Source organism: Thunnus maccoyii, chromosome 3, assembly GCF_910596095.1.
Source record: "Thunnus maccoyii chromosome 3, fThuMac1.1, whole genome shotgun sequence".
Lineage (NCBI taxonomy): Eukaryota > Metazoa > Chordata > Actinopteri > Scombriformes > Scombridae > Thunnus > Thunnus maccoyii.
This window is the reverse complement of record NC_056535.1, coordinates 31,059,861-31,077,025: the sequence shown is the minus strand read 5'-3', so window position 1 is coordinate 31,077,025 and position 17,165 is coordinate 31,059,861. Positions and strand designations below refer to the sequence as shown.

The following is a 17,165-nucleotide window of genomic DNA, read 5'->3' as shown; positions in this document are numbered from 1 at the left end:
ATTTTTCCTTTCTAACATGCAAGTCAGATCCAAAAGGGACCCCCTGGTTTATTTAATTCTGCATATTTCCAATTGGGAGCTAAAAAAAAAACTGAGGAAAATTGAAAAGCATACATTCCATCTTAATGTTTGAGAGGATTTTAGACCTTTTCCACAACAAACGGGACCCGCCTGCTTCCTTGTATAATCCCACTTCCTGTCAAGGTGCTGTTGAACATCAGTACTGCTGTCCCTGAAGTTAATTCCTTAACCACATGTTCATTCTCCCCCCTTTTTTTTTTGCGATTGCTTTTCTTTTCCTTGTTCTGTGTGTGTGTGTGTGTGTGTGTGTATAACAAATCAAACTCGCACCTTTTTTTCCCGGTTTTTGAAAACTGTAAAATTGTAAACATTTTTAGAGCTTAACTGTAAATCTGTCTTTTGGAAGAAAAAAAAAACAAAACGGTTTGTCGATGTTGTTCGTTAACACCTGCTTGCAAAGAAGCCGTTACAGTCAGCTGCTGTGTATGCTTTTGCATTTTTTTTTTTTTTTGACCAGATCATTTTTTTTGGTACTTTATTTTTTTTCTCCCCCCCCCCCCTCCGCCCGCCCCTGTTCTTCCGCCTCCTTCCTCTTTATGCCCCCGTACTGCTTGTACTGACAAGTCTACAAAAGTCCTAAGTTTCCACTCACTGCTGAATGGTGTGATCTGCCAACAAGAATGCATGCCTTCATTTATCACCATGTGAATCTACTGCAAGCATCGAAGCGGGGGAATCGTACACTCCGTGGATTGACACTTTGAACTTTGCTGCTCTCTCATTTCCAAAATATGAAAAAGGCAGTAGTGACAGTGAGGCCCAAGGTATTGATCTGATGGTTCCATCTGAAATGATCGGGATTAGAGTTATCAGCTAACTGCCTTTTTTCTTTAAAAAAAAAAAAAAATGCCAAAGTTGAGATTTTGAAAGTTCATTCATTAATTGGCTGAAAAAATGCAGAAAAAGCAACCTTGAGCTCAGATTTTTATCAAAAAAAGTTTTGCTTTAGCGCAGATCACGTTGATTTTTAGGCTAAAAACCAGCTGACTTGCGTAACTGTAATCAGTAAGCAGTGTTTTGTTTTTTGTTTGTTTGTTTGTTTGTTTTTTGGCGCATTTTTTTTGAGTCCACACAACAGGTACGTGCGTTGAAGGAGCCAAATAAATCTCCCGGCAGCCGATCAGCCAATCATCTGTTTGTGGAAGTGAGAACCTGTAGTTTGGATCAGGGTTCATATATTCAGGCTGGACTTCGGAAACATACACGTATCGAGGCGAATATTCCAATTATCTTTCAGCTGCTTTTAGAAAAAAGAGAGAACAATGAATCAGCAGTAAACGGTACATTTTCCAGCTCATTATTTTTTTTAAATCTGATCTTTTACAATATGATGTGCATTAAATGACGATACCCTGCCAGTAGTAAGATACTGCGCAAAAGTAACGCAAATCCCAAACCGGACTAGTCTCTAGTCCCAAACTGGGACCCCCAAATTGACATGACCTGTCAAGCCCCCCCCCATTTTTCCTTCCCAAGTAGAAATAGTCGAGTAAAAAAGTGGATTTCACCACTCAGTGTCACAATAACCTTGTCATTAACCATCTCGACATTCCACTCTGTAGATGTAGAAAAGTCATGTGTCTCAATGTTTTGTTTTTTTTTTGTTTTTGTTTTTTTTTTTCTTTTGCTGGGGACAAAAAAAATGTTTTCATGCACTGAAGTTTAAAAGGTAAAAAAAAAAAAAAAAGATTCCTCCCTGCCGCTCTTTTCTCGTTAGCTGAACAAAAAAAAAGGCAGTTATTCTACGCTTTATAAAGGAAAAAAATGATCCCATGCAGTAGTGAATGTGGCACCGAGCCTGTCTGTATATCTGGTATCTCAAATCATTTTGTTTTTACTGACCAGTATTCTGCTTAAAATAAAAAGGAAAAAAAAAAAAATTTACCCAAAAAAAAAAAAAAAAAAAACAACAAAAAGTTTGCTTCTGTGACGGTTTTATTGCTTAGCGCGCACGTGGTTGTGAAAATTTAGACTTAGCTTAAGGACACCAATAAAAAAAAAAAATTTAAAAAAAGACAAAAAAAGGAAAACCCTTCAACACCTTCCCCCCCCCCACACACCCTGGTTATTGACGTAATACTAGATTTGTGTATGTCTTTTAAAAAAAAAACAAAAAAAAAACTCTAGTTTCACCTTACATGTTATAAACAGGACAAAATGTAAAAGACAATTTAAAGTGAAATAAAGGTTTTATCAGTTCCGAATCATCCCTGTTCTGTTTATTATCACCACTACTAGCCTGTTAATGCCGCATGTTATTCTGACTTCACATTGAGTTTCCTGGTTGAAGATGCATGGCATGCAGGATGTCAGTGATGCTACAATTCTTCTTTTAAAAAAAAAAAAAAAAAAAAAAAGTCTAAAAGAAACGTAAAAAGCATAACATGTTTTGAGAAATGTGTAGAAATTCCAGTATGTATGAAAACTCGGTGAGTCTGTGGACGTGTGCAGTGAGTTTTTTTTTTTTTTTTTTGATCTGATGACGTTTGGGACAGAAAATGCAAATAACCCAAACGGGATATAACACAAAAGGCTCATTGTGTCGACGTTACCGCGGTAACCTCCTGGATAACGTCTGGGCTCAACACTGATGGATGCAAATTTTTTTTTATTCTCATTTGGTTTTCACAGATGACAAAACCAGCAGAGTGGCACCGACTGAGCAGAGCAGAACCTTTTTAAAATCACATTTAGACGTCGGCCGACCCGACCCCCCCCTCCCCTCCTTCACGACCGGACGCTGCCTGGCGTTGGTGTACTGCTGTTTCCTGTTTTTTCAGGAATAGAAATCAGTTTAGTGCCGTTTAAACTTCATTTAACCCACAGAACACCCCAAAGTGAGAGAGCGTACATGTTGACAGAAGAGGTTAAACTTCACTTTTATTCGGTAAAGATTGGATTGAATCCTAATTTTGGGAAAAATCGGTGTACAGAGAGTCAGTTATGGTCAACAGGAGAGCTTGTCAGAGGGTCAACAGCATCTGAAATCCCCCTCCTGACACCAGAACTTTTCTTACAACTTCACACAGTTGATTAGCCAGGTGTGTGGAGGTGAGAAAATATGCGGTCTTCACACAACTACTTCTATGGACGACATCATGATTGTCATTGAGAAGAGAGAGTAGTTTGTAAGTGTTTACCCTCGTCCCCATTTGAATGATTATAGCATGTTGCCTCTCTCTATGACAGCAGATTCCCCCCCCCCTTTAAGTTTATAGGCCAACTAGACATTAAAATTCATTAAAACTCTGATGCCAACAAATCTTCTATCACACTTGTCTCGCTTAAAACATCTCAGTCTGTACGACCTTCATCAGGTATTTGACCTTTTTATGCCTCCGTGCCGGCGACAGCTGAAGTTGGAGGCTTTATGTTTTCGGGTTGTCCGTCCGTTCTCGTGAATGTGATATCTCAGAAACGCCAGGAGGGAATTTCATGACATTTGGCACAGTTGAGGATGAAATGATCAGAAATTGGTGGTCAAAGGTCACTGTGACCTCACAAAACACATTTTTTGGCTATAACTCAAGAATTCATACAGTTTCTGAACAAATGTCTTAATAGAATAAAATGATGAAGTAATGACTTTTTTTTATACAAAGGGTCAAAGGTCAACTTCACTATGACATAATGTTCTGCAATAACACTTTTCTAGCCTTTATTCAACGCCGTAACTCAGGAACAGAAGGAGGAGATTGTGACCATATTTCATATTTGGTCATATACTGAACTGGTGACTCTAATCTTAGTTCCTTCCTGCTGCTGGGTTGAAGACGTGTGTGTGAAGCCTTGATGTGTTTGTAGCTTCTTTGCAGCAACGTCCATACATGAAGCTTCGACTGCTGTCACGGCTACAACTTTATGTTCTATCAGAATCAGCCGAACATTTGAACACATACAAGGAAAATACACTTAATACCTTTTTATTAAATTTCTTTTAAGTCTTCACTACAAACATTATGTGAGTCTGGAGAGACATGGATGTAAACTGCTACTTGACCAGTTGGTGGAAGCGTCTGTTTTAGCTTTCCTCACTTTCTTTAATGAACAAAGAATAGATAACGTATAGATAGCAGACTCATTTTAAAGCCAAAACATTGCTGCTGTCTCTGGTTCCAATAGCTAATCAATATTAACTCTGCAATGATGAAAATAAAAGGTTTAGCTGTCTGTATTCAAAGGTTGTTTGAGAATGAAAAGATATCACTCTGACACCACTGTTGGACTGTAGTTTAAGGGACCGACAGCAGTGTTTTCTCTAGATAAATAACCAAACTGATCACCTCATGTCAGTTTAAGAAATTCAGTTAAATTTTGATTCATGTCAGCATTTTAATCCGATCAAATTCTTGTCATTCCTGAATCCGAACCTTCAGTATTACATGTAATAACCGAGCTGAACATGGGAAACATACCAGAGAGAGAAAAGACTGGAATACTGAACTAAATTAACCAGACACAACTTTTCCACTCCAGCTCTGATTAAAGAGAATCAACTGTCTGCTTTTATAAGTGCTTTGTTGTTTAACTTCCTTCTCTCTGTTTGAATTGGATTGTATCTGGCGGGGCGGGGGGGGAAGAGTAATGTCTGAGTGTACAGCCAACACAAACAAAAAACATTTCTTATCTCGATTTCTTTCTTTCACTTTCGATTTGAGGTCATTCCGTGTGCAGCTGAAGAGGAAGAAGTTCAGATTATCTGTGTGCTGTGTTATCTCTACGCTGTGTAAATAATGTTCTGCTTTTAGTTGAAAGTAAAAATATGGGGAACGTTTCCTTAATTATAATTCTAAAAAGTGTTTTTGGCATATTTATGTACATTCTTCCCTTCCTGCTGTCGACCATTTAACTCCCCAACAAACTGTAAAGAAAGAAGACAGTAAATCTGAGTATTTATTTATTTGCAGTTGAAACAGAAGCAGGTTGACATAAACCAATATAACAAATTACAAAAAAAAAAAAAAAAACCTGGCAGAAATGTGATTAAAAGTGAGATAAAACAAAACAAACAAAAAAAAAAGGATCTGTGTTGCCGACAGTGTCAGGCTGCGGTCGCACCGTGCGGCTTCTTGGCTCGACTCTGTGCAAACATGAAGAAGCGTTTCAGAAAAACTTCCCTGCATGAAAAAGTTGATACACAAATCTGGAGGCGCAACTTTTTTTTTTTTCTTTCTTTCTTTTTTTTTTTTTTCATATCTGTTCAGCAGAAACTATTCCAGAGCAGCAGATGGGAAGATGACGACAGGCACTTCAGAAAAGATGGAGATTGCCGAACTACAGCTTGATCCACGATGAGAATGAACTTGTTTCAATATGATGTATAGAGTGACAGGAAAAAACACAGGATGAGACAGAAGTTTGTATGTACAGACCCGTTTGAGAATTATTTCCTCTGATCCTAAAAAGTAGTGAATGAACATGAAGATGAAGATGAAGATGAGGGTTATTTCAGACGTCAAGGTAAGAACACTTGTTGTATCTAACAGGCTCTGGGTTTGAGGACGGCGATGTCGTTAACAAAACCACACGAATAAACATATTTAGTGGGTAAAGTTTCCAAACAGATTTACAAAATAAAACAAAGGCAAATAACTTGAGATTAATGCTGCGTTCATGTCATATTGGAGTTTGATGAACAGAGAAATTATAATGAAGCTATGACTTGCTGCTTAATAATCCAAAAGACAAATATGGACGCCTCACGTCAGCTGTTGATCGAGGTCATTAAACCTAAATTTTCATATGTAAGGTAACATCTCTACCATCTATCCTATATCCTATATGACGTGAACACAGCATGATATTCACACATACATAAGTAAACTACCTGAGTGGAGAATACTATGTGAAAATAAAATGGTTATTTATTTATTTATATTTGTAATTTAAACCTTTACGATCACCGGTGTTTGGATGAGTGGGTTGCATGATTAATGTGGGCTTCAATATGGATAAAAGTTAAAGCATAATTAACTTATAAACAGTCAACAAAATAAATTAGTAAAAGGGGAAGGATAGGTTCACATTTTTTCAAGGTTATCTTAAGATGACACTGACTCATACTGGGTTATTGATCACTGTAATTGAAGATGCCTTTCAATGCAGGTGATGGACAAACAAATCATCTTCTTCTTCTATGAGCTTTATTTTTAGTATGAAACTCTGTCTTTGTGCTTCCACAGACAGTATTTCTTTGTAGCAGAGAGATAAGTGACACAAAATGTGAATTTGGTACCAAAAAGAAGGAATATATATCATTAAGATCATCTAAACTTTAAGTATTTTTACTGTGAATTTCACCGTCACTTAGACTGAGATTGCTTTAAGGAAGGATCACAGCGGTCGCAGATTTATATATGTGCTCTGTATTAAGATAAACTTGAAGAAAACGTGAACCTAACCCATCATTCTCTGGTTGCAGCTTCTCAAATATGATGATTTGCTGCTTTTCTTTGACTTAAAGGGTTTTCAGCTGTTTGTCGAATAAAACTAGCAATATGAAAATGTCACATTGGGGTTTCCGGGACATCGTGATGGGTGTTTATTTTACTATTTTCTGACATCTTCTGGAAAATAATCAGCAGTTTAATAATAATAATAATAATCAAAGTTATTGCTAGTTGCAGCCCTTATTTTAATGACTCAGAAAAACCTAATAAATGCATCTTGAGCTGAGATTATTTTGTCAAACGCTGATCTCAAGGTCGAGAATGAACTCTTGCTCTGACGTCCAGCTGGAGCTCCGCATGTTGGTTGGTCACCTGCTAAACACTTGCATATAAGTGGAGGTCATGAACAAATGATGGTGGTAAAGGCTTATTATCAGTTAGGATTATGATGTGTCAATCATTTCAGCTCTTATAAATAACCATAAATACTCAGTGACTTGAAACTGACAGTGAAAACAGTAAAACTGGTAAAATTCAAACAATCTCAGGGCTGAAAGTGGTGGCGCCTCTTCATTCCCGATACAACCCCTCGGTGGTTCCCGCCAACCCGGAACTGCGTTTTCCCAGAAGCGTCTCGAGACCGAGCTCATGTTTGTTCCGGTGAGAGTCAACGGATCAAATACGTGTTCAGTGGAAGGGAGCTTTTGGGAAACACAGTCTCGGAGCAGTTGGATCGTGCCACCGCTCGGCTGTTTTCCGCCGTCTGACTCTTATTAAAAAACATCAGATTGGTGTTCCTCTCTCTCTCCTCTCTCTGTGGGGGGTAGGGGGGGGGGGGGCGGGGCGGTGACAGATCCTTACCGCTGTCTCCGGAGTCCTCGGTTGTTTCGTCACTTCTTCTTCTGCACCTCCTGCAGCAGCTTCAGGGCGGCCGTGTTCTTTGGTTCCACTTTGAGCAGACTGTTGAGGTCGTCCACACAGGCTTTTGTGTCCTGCGGGAATGACGAGGAGATTTTAAGAGTTGTTACTTTCTGTGGGTTTGTCATTACATGCGACACATTTCACAGCTTTAAAAAGGAACCTGAATCTCTGTGTACCGGCCTGATGGCTACAAAAGCTTAAAGGAACAGACCGTGTATATTAGAGAACAGATGTTTGACCTGATTTAGAAATGACAGGTTCCTCCTCTTTCAGTTTATTCATCCCTGAAGGTCACTTCTTTTCCTGAAATACATTTTACGTGTCAAAAAGAATTATCATGGCTGGACTTCAGTGTTTAAATTTGTAAGATGATGAGGAAGTTGAGGAGGTTCATCTGCACAAAATCTCCTGATGTTACAAACCAACAGCTGAAGCCTCCCTGAACGGTTGCTACACTCTGATTTGCATGTCTGACTTCATTAAATAATGTACCTGTTCTTGCATATAAAACACTAAACACATGAAACAACTTCTCAGAATGAAAACCAAATAAAGTGCAGCAGGTTACAGAACTTTTTCCCCACACAGCAGACAATATATTTCTGATCAGAGCCAATAAGAAGGAAACTGATCTGATAAATACAACCCGACCCGTGAAACGCTGCAGAGAGTAAAAAAACTTTCTGTTCCACATGCTGGTTGAAGAACGCTTAATTATATGTTAAAACGATCTCCGATGAAAACAGATTTCCAAGAGTTTGGCGAAGCTCTCGGGGAAATTCCCATTTTCGTTTTAGATTATGTAACGAGGCCGACTGACCTCTTCTCTCTGGCAGACGGGTACGCCGGCTGCAGCGCAGTGACACCCGACTATGGAGAAGTATGTATGTATATGAAATCAGCGTAAGGCAACATAACCTGGTTACTCTCAATAATCAGGTTTCTTGTCTGCATGTTGACGGTCACATCGGCTTTATAGTCAGAGTAGAGTCTGAGCTGATCAGGCGTATAATTAGCCGGTTTCAATCAGTGGCATCTCTACTCAATATGCTAATTAAATATGCAGTCAGTTAACAAACATGGCATGTCTGAGGAGGTCATGGGAAATGATGTTGCTGTACAGCCTCTACTCAGAACATTTCGTCTGTCCTCACTGATATAAACATCAGAAACACCTCTCAGCATAATAAACGACCATAAACTTCAATCAATACTTGAAACTGTTGCACAGCTGTTATATTATACTGTATTGATTTTAGAGATTGTCCCTAATAAACTAAGTGTATTTTTAGAGCTTTTTGACAGGCAGCTTTAGATGACAGGAAGTTGCAAAGTTAGTAAATATTTGAACTTGTTGGGCAGATTTTGTTCTTATGAACGTGGCCCGACTTGGCAAATCACATTTCCACCTGCATTAAAATGCTTTTTTCCAGATTAGACATCCAGATAAGATTGCATGTTAAGCAGTGATTAGCGATCTGTGTCTGTTGACTGCTCTACTGTAAGGCAGCACGGTTGTGAGCGAGTCGGGGCTATTTTCCAGAGTTCAGAGTCGTGCTGTACGGAGCTAACTGCGTCCTCTCTCTCTCTCTCTGTGTGTGTGTGTGTGGAATACTGATGAGGACGAGCTGCCGATTATCGAGGCAGGAAATCGTCAACCGCCCCGAAAACCTCCAGACGCTTTTGAAACTGACGTGTGATTGCTCTGTGTGGGAAACCGAAGAGCGGTGATGAAGGTTCGGGCTCTCTCTCACCTTGAGCTCCTTGTGAGCCTGAGCCCTCCTGTAGAGAGCCTTGACGTTGCTGCTGTCGATCATCAGAGCCTCGCCGCAGTCTCTGATGGCGTCTCTGTACTGCTTCACTGACAGGTAGCACAGCGCCCTGATGTGTCACACACACACACACACACACACACACACACACACACAGTCAAAACACAATCAAAACATCAGACAGCTTATATTAAAGAATGTCTAACCTGTTTTTACCTCGAACCAAAGGGACTAATTTAATACACAACATGATAATGAATGCAGGTCATTATTACAGCTGTAACAATATGTAAATATTTATTATGAAGCACCCCGCTGGCTGTCAGTAGTGTTGTTATGATATGAACTGATTCATTACAGACACATATTACATTTTCATCAGATTATACTCATACAGATAAATTTTATATTCATCCTTAAACACTTTCTGTTTATGGTTGCTGGTTTATAGTGGAAAGTTTTAAAACGCCACAATGGTCGAAATACTGAATTTTTCATTTTCTGGGCCTTCATGAGCTTAAAAATATTAAAAAGATACTTTAAAAATGTAATAAAAAAACTGCCAGTTCAATTACAAAAATTGGTATTGGCTAATAACACAAAATTAGAGCATGTGTGCAGAGTGTGTCTATTAAACTATTATAAATAAGAAACCTCAAACATATTTCTACCAAACAGTTTAGCCGACAAACAGCAAACCGTCTCATCAGTGCCGACCTTTTGAGAGAAAGAAGAGCTGGATCACCCAAAACGGAGGAAGCTATCACAGCTCTTTAACACTATAAACTTTTATTTAACCTCCTCTGTTGCAGTATTCACTGCTCCACTAAAGAGTGGAATCAGTTAACTCGCTCTCTATCTACAACTGTGAGTAGTCTCAACATCACCGAGACTCCAATATAAATATTTTGCTTAGACGCATTGATGAATTTCTCTTTGCCTCTTTCTGGCGTGACCAGACCCCTTAAATCAGTGTTCAAGTATGTGTGTGTAAACGGCAGGTAACCATAGCAACAGTAATTCCTGCTTTAACAGTTCAACCGCTTGTGAAACTAACATATCTGTGAGTTAACCCGTCTACACACACACACACACACGCTTTAAAAGCATCGATGATGATCTGAACTCAGCTCCTCTTGACGTCTCCGGGGGTTTTGTTTGTTATGACTGTGAGTCAGGATACCTCACTGTGTATTACTGCTTACATAGTGGCAGCTGAACCAAAAGATTAATACATTAATTAACGTTTTATAGGTGGTTGATGAGCAGATACATAGAAAAATCTGATTAAATAGAGATAAAACTATGGATGTACTAGTGATGATGGGACCCACCGGTTGGTGTAGGTTGTGATCTCAGCGGGGTTGTGTTTGAGGCTCTGGCTGTACTTCTCGATGGCTTTTTTATGCTCTCCTTTCTTCACCAGGGCGTTGCCTTCGTCTTTCAGAGCCTGGGCTTTCTTGATTTCTTTTTCACTGGGAGCTGACAGGAGGAGAAGCAGAGAGGAGGAGAGAGGGATGTGATGTGGAAGACAAACAGTCAAAGAAAAATAAAAGGTCATAGAGGCAAAAAAAAAGATGGATTCACATCTGAGTCACCCTTTAAAATCCTTCAGTTTCTCATGATGCACGAGAAATCAGATTAACTACAAAAACTATACAATTGTACCTAAATAAAGCTAAAGAGATGTCATCATTTTAGCTGAATAAAAATCACAAAACCAGCTGGTAATAATTCAAATTACATGACCTCTCTAAGCTCTAATCTGAGTAGAAAACATAATTCTTCGTCTTACCGGGTTTGTTTGTTTGTCTGGTGCCGTTCTGCTGCGGTGCAGGTTTGGGTTGGTTTGGTTGTGCAGCGCTGGCAGTAGATTTTTGGGACAGTTTCTCTCTGACTGACAGAGGAACGGTGGGGATGGGAGGAAGCTTTTCTCTCCATGATGGACCATCTGCCTCTGTCAGCGCCTTCGTCATCCTGAGAAACAGTAGAAGACACAATGGAGCGAATGTTAAAAAGGAAAAAAACTTTAATACTTTAATACAGGATGTAGAGATACTACATCCTGTGTGCTTTCATCAACGGAAAGTACATATGGCACCTTAAATCTCAACTAATTATTCTGGAGAAGAAGAGGTGAAAAATACCTGATACAGTTATGCAAAAACCTACATAACGTCAGAGTGGATAAATCTGAAAACACTGGGTTGCGTTGCTTCTTTTGTCCACCTCTGATATCTCACATGAACACAGAGTCGCCAGCCTACAGATCAGGTACCTGTTGGTGCCGTCATGCGCCGCTGCGATGTTGTAGTCGATCTGCAGAGCGGTCTTGTAGTCTACGTAAGCGTGCCTGTAACGCTCCAGAGCTTCTAAAGCGGCGGCGCGACGGAGAAGAGACTTAACATTGAACGGGAACAACTCCAGAGACCTGCGATGTACGAACACGTAGAGTTTACAAGTTACGTATCGATGCTTTCAAGCTTACCCCTCAAAAAATAAGACACTATATAGTATGACTGACAAATAGCAAAAACACAGTGTGAAGTGAAATAAATCAAATAAAAACACTTACATATTGCAGTCTTTCACACATTCGCTACAGTTGCCGTCCTTCAGGTAGCTGGCTGCACGATTTGAGTACAAAATGCCCAAATCCTCTGGGTTCTTTTTACCTAAACAGCAAATAAGACTCTTTAAGAGAAACCAAATTTCACCAAACTGGTAACCAGACAAACTGTATAAAGATGCAGAAAGAGAGAAACTAACAGACAGGCAACAGACACTCAGTATAACAAGAAAAGAGAGAGACTTATTGGTATACATTAGGAGGTAATAATCTTTAAAACATTTTCTGACTGGGATCAAAATATTGTTTATATGTTGAATTTATGGTTTGAAATCCATATCCTCAGCTAATAGTGAAGTCATACTTACTGTGCCTCTCCAGCTCTTTGATAGCCTGGCTGTAGAGAGTGGTGGCCTCTCCGTACTGGCCTGTCTTGAAACATTCATTTCCAGCTTGTTTCAACTCCGTCCAGGACCGAGACTTCTGTTTCTGAGGCATCGCGTCTATTTCTGTCTAATCTGAAAAGATGAAACAACACCGGTTACCATCTGTGCATGAAAATGTCTGAACCGATCACCGTGTCGAATGGATTCAGAAATATACCAGAGAAAACATCTGAACTGTAGTCAAATTGTGTCAAATTTTTCCAACCTGGATCCTATTTTCCCATCTTTTTGTGTCTCAGTGACTAATGGGGAGAACAGTTTTTGAAACGAGTCCAGTATTGAGTGAGACAGCTTCAGCCAGCAGCCACTAAACAGGCTGCAATGTAATCCGATGGAGTAATACCACATTGTTAATGTGCGTCCGCTAAAAGCGCCGCTGACAGGCTCAGAATGTTATTATAAGTGTCTGACAACATTATGGACCATACAGAGAAATAAAACATGTCTTTACTTTTCACTTGATCTGGTCTGTTTTTATTGTTTCTAACCAAGTCTCACTCAAGAAGTCTTGTTCTAAGATCTCGTGAGAGTTTAGTTGTCGAAATCAGGTAAATATTCAGCCATGACTGCTTCTGCTTCATGCTTTCTGTACTCAAAAATAACTTTTTGACAATTCAACTCTCTCTCTCTTGATATATATTTAGGCAGTGGCAGCTCACTGGCAGGTGCGACCGGCCAAAGGCACCTGCCAATAAGCTGCCAACAAGCCGGCCAAAGGCAGTTTGTTGGCAGCTGCCATGACAGTCACCCCTGGCAGCTACTAGTCTCCAAGACTAGTAGACTGTATATACATGTTTGGGGTTTGGGGTCTATATCTGTGATTAATATCCGTGATAGACAGCTGGAATGTTAAAGATCAATCTTTACATGATCAGGTTCTTCTTAATACTGCCTCTCCCAAACAAGTGTGCTGTTGAGACAGAGGGGACAGACAGGTTTACATATAGGAGCCAGGGCTTCTTGTGAACGTCCAGTCAATCCGGACCCAGCCCATGCCTCCTGTTATGACTATAATATGTTGTGATGTGTAACGTTTTTTATTTTGGAATTTTCTATCGATCAATAAATTGTTAGTGACGTTGAATATAACAGTTACAGTGTAGCTGGAGATCATTCACAGCGATCCTGTGCCCAGTCATATGTCGATGTCGTTGTCATGGTGACGGTAACTGCTGGAGAGTGTTGTGTGTTGTTGCTGCCGAGCTGACGCATTAACGTTACACCGGAGAATTTACTATCAGCTCCGAAAAACGCAGATACAGAATGTGTCTTGTTTTATTTAGTACACAAGGTCGACAACTGAGTTAGTGTAAATGTAGTTGTGAGCAGAGGCGGGTGGGCCATCGGGGGCACCGGTGCCGTAAACAAGTCAGTGACGGAAGTGAAACTGCTATCTGCCGCTGCCACTATCTGAGCCAACCCTTACTAACTTTTCTTGAATCAATTTAAACCCAGATTATAATCCATAACTACACACACATTTATTTATATTATCTAAATTATATGTTAGCTAACCTAGTTGTGCAGCTAGTAGTCTCGTACTAGCTGCTAATAGTTCAACCAGAATACTTTTTAGACAATTTGCTGAAACTGACAATAAAAGTTTACGATGACAAGGAGGCATACTTAGATTATGTTTCGTTTGTTGTCAGCTGTCTTTTGTTTTTATCAGCGTCACTTCCACTCTTTTTTGTCGGTCACTAGCTAAGTTAGCTCGGTGGCTAAGTTATGCTAACTCAAGTGGCACCAAAATAGGCGCTTTTGAAGTAAGCTAAGTTAGCAGGCTAACCACACAGCCGCTGCTAGCTGTGCTAATGTCAGGAGGCTCACACTTCTTACCGGCTGCAGGGTCTGAGTCTGAGGCAGTCCTCCTCTTCCGCACTACGCAGAGGACTCGGTCGAAACGTCTCAACGACTATCAGCACCTAAAGTAGTCTGTAACTTGTGTGTTCGACGGTAATACTGACATTACTCTGAGTACTCTCTATTCCTGGTCGTTCAGACCCACGCGGTTCTCCTGTGGCCGGTGTGTAGGGGGGTTTGTGGGGAGGTGGATATGGGCTGCCGGCTGACTCCGGTCACTTCTCGGGCTACAGAACCTTAATTTTTTTTCCCTAGGATGGCGAAGTCATGACCCGCCCTACTCTGCCTCTGATTGGCTAGTACTCGTTGCCTTCTTTGGTTGGGTTGGTTAGGTTTAGACAGGCTATTTTTTTTTTTCAGAACCGCATTCCGCGAAGACCCGCCCTACTCTGCCTCTGATTGGCTAGTTCTGGTTGCCTTCGTTGGTTAGATTGGTTAGTTTTAGGCTCTGGATTAGGGTAAAAATATCAGGGGCAGAGCCAATCAGAGGCTGAGTAGGGTGGGTCATGACTTCGCCATCCTAGTAAAAAAAAGTCCCTACAGGACGGTTATTATATTTCAGTGTCGCTTTCGCTTCAGTTTACACGCTGCGTTCAGGTCCTGTGGAAATTGTAGGACATTGGATGGATGATCCATCTGGTGAGAGGAAAGATCAAAATTCAGTGATCCTTTACTTATGTAAAAGTTGCAGTAATACAATATAAATAAAAATGTCCATGACAAGTGAAAGACCTGCATACAAAATGGCACAAGTACATCAAAGTATTATCAGCAAAATGTACTTATATCAAAACTAAAGGTGGAATGTATTATCAGCTAAATGTAGTCTACTTATAGTATCAAAACTAAAAGTAAGCTACCTAGCAGAATCGCTTCTGTTAATATTATATTATTATTTATTATTTTAGTGGAATAATTACTTGTCTGTTAAAATTTAAGCAGCATTTTAATAATGTCACTGGTCAAGAGAAGCATGATTTTATACTGCGTCCTAGTTTAACCTACAACAATGCATCTTATTTTGTAAACTGATCAAATGTTTTGTCAGTAAAAATAGTCAAGAAATGATGAGTAATAGCTGTCAGATCAAGTGTAGATCAAGTACAATATTTCCCACTGAAATATGGTGGAGTAGAAATATAAAGTAGCATGAAATGAAAATTAAATAAAGTGCCCGTTTAACTACATTGCTTAAGTAAATGTACTTTGCTACAATCCACAAGATAAGGCAAGAGCTAATAATAAAGAATTAAATTTATGACTGTTTTGAAAAAAAAATACTCGTCTGCCTATGTGGAGCAGGTGTCACTGTAATCATTAACGTACAGTCTTTGCTTTACAGGACACACACAAATACAATTTCCCACAAACACAGTCAAATACACAGTTATGTACTAACTCTGCAACAACTGTGTTCTTTGAAATTCATTGAAGTGGAGGACTAAACGGATCCACCATCAAACAGTATTTACAAATGAACAGAGAAGTTCATCTTTAAAGAATTTACCATCTAAAACTGCAGTAAAGGGTTGTCTGCCTCATTTCTCCCATCTTTTCCAATATTCATGAACGCATCATTAGAAAGAGCGCAGCAGTTGTTCGGTTTCTATTTCAGGGAGTCGATAACAAACAGCAAATCTCGCGTTGTCACAGTTTGTTCTTTCAAATCAAAAGTGAAAACTGCTGTTTCATCTGCCTTCATGTGACTCATTTCACCTCTACACTTCGCTTTCTTTTATTACATTTGGGGCAATTTATTACTGCACTGAAACTATTTCCTGTATTTCCTCTTTCATTTTGTTTTTAAATGATTTTATTTTCCTCTTTCATTTTGTTTTTAAATGTTCTAATGCACTTATTGGCCTCATGTAAAGCTCTTTGAATTGCCTCTGTGTTTTAAAGGTGCTATTCAAATAAACTTGCATGATTAGTTGTCATGTTACATTGAAGTACCATTACATCTATGTTTCCATGAAACATGAATCCAGGATGCAAAGGGGATATTTTGTCTATCAGGGGAACAGTTTTGTGTCAGGTTTTATCAAATAACATCACAATTTTTTTCACTGTCAGTCATTTTGTTAAATTTGCATAAAAAACACCTCTTCTTAGGTGAATATGTCATTTTTGAAACATATTTAAAGTGAAAAGTTCTTATTTCAACCAACTGTGTGGCGACACATTTTCATATTTGATGTATATTTCATATACGCAGTAAAACAACTAATATAACTATATGTCAGATTATATAACGGTGCCAGGATACATTTGATATTGTGTAAAACAGTGGTTCTGTCATAATTCTCCAGATAAAACACTGTGGATCACAGGCAGCATGTGGTCCTGACAGCAGCAGCAGCAGTGCTTGATGGAAACCGGCAGCCTTATATAGCCTGCCGCTGGCGACGACCTCGACCCCTACCTCAGTATAGGTGAAATCTGTCCCTCACCCGACATCAAACTATACAAAACACAACAAATACATTAAAACACATTTACACTACACTAACATCAAATAGACTGCATGATCTTAATTTATGTTACATATTACAATAGAATCATAGAAAACCTGAAACGGCAGATTAAAGTACACTAATACCCCTACACTAATTACCACATGGCATCTCCTGGAACCTTTAAATCGGTGCTCCGATAACCTGCGGACTCTTTTAGCCTGAACACCCCTGGAGACATGAACACAAATGTTACACATTATATTTCTGCACAATCAAGCAACAGTTAACGTTACATTCAGTCCATCATCATTTTGGGGAAGGTTATGAGCTCATTATGTTGAGGTAACCAAACTGAGTATATATGTTTGTCTTTATAGGGTTGACCGCCAATTACTTCCAGCTGAGAGGCAGCTACAGTATCTACAAAACACACATCATTAATACATGCAACAATTTCAATTTAATACAAAAAAAACATTCAACCCTTCAAGTTTGTGCCTTATTTCTTTTACCAGTACTGTTTACAAATTGTGCTACAAAATACCAGTAATGAAGAGGACCATCATTACAGGATCCCAACCTTTTCTGGCATTTGACCCCTTAAAATGTCCACTTGTGACGCCTCATCACAGGTCATAGCTTTTAGTGTGGATATAAGTTTTTTAGCA

At 39.4% G+C, this 17,165-nt stretch overlaps 1 protein-coding gene across 4 annotated transcripts; it reads right to left on the bottom strand.

Annotated features, from left to right (window-relative positions):
• Positions 1 to 4,965: 4,965 nt before the first annotated feature.
• On the bottom strand, positions 4,966 to 14,282 carry tomm34 (translocase of outer mitochondrial membrane 34). Of its 4 annotated transcripts, none has more exons than XM_042407381.1 (9): positions 14,018 to 14,282; positions 12,101 to 12,250; positions 11,739 to 11,838; positions 11,442 to 11,594; positions 10,959 to 11,140; positions 10,498 to 10,645; positions 9,146 to 9,272; positions 7,332 to 7,462; positions 4,966 to 6,842 (listed from the first exon to the last, which is right to left on the bottom strand). In XM_042407381.1, exons 2-8 carry the CDS (start codon positions 12,228 to 12,230, stop codon positions 7,361 to 7,363), a joined length of 942 nt encoding a protein of 313 aa, XP_042263315.1. In that variant the 5' UTR covers positions 12,231 to 12,250; positions 14,018 to 14,282; the 3' UTR covers positions 4,966 to 6,842; positions 7,332 to 7,360. The 4 variants fall into 4 exon arrangements, with proteins under 4 accessions (XP_042263315.1, XP_042263316.1, XP_042263314.1 ...); XM_042407382.1 differs by having other exon boundaries at positions 4,966 to 5,161; XM_042407380.1 differs by having other exon boundaries at positions 4,966 to 7,462.
• Positions 14,283 to 17,165: the final 2,883 nt, after the last annotated feature.

Bases quoted from the DNA above. Each gene is read 5' to 3' on its own strand.
- tomm34 (XM_042407380.1), bottom strand. From the start codon at position 12,230: ATGCCTCAGAAACAGAAGTCTCGGTCCTGGACGGAGTTGAAACAAGCT. The intron at 11,839-12,100 runs GTAAGTATGACT...TTTGCTGTTTAG, and splicing joins CAAAGAGCTGGAGAGGCACA to GTAAAAAGAACCCAGAGGAT. The intron at 7,463-9,145 runs GTGAGAGAGAGC...TCATTCCCGCAG, and splicing joins AGGCTCACAAGGAGCTCAAG to GACACAAAAGCCTGTGTGGA.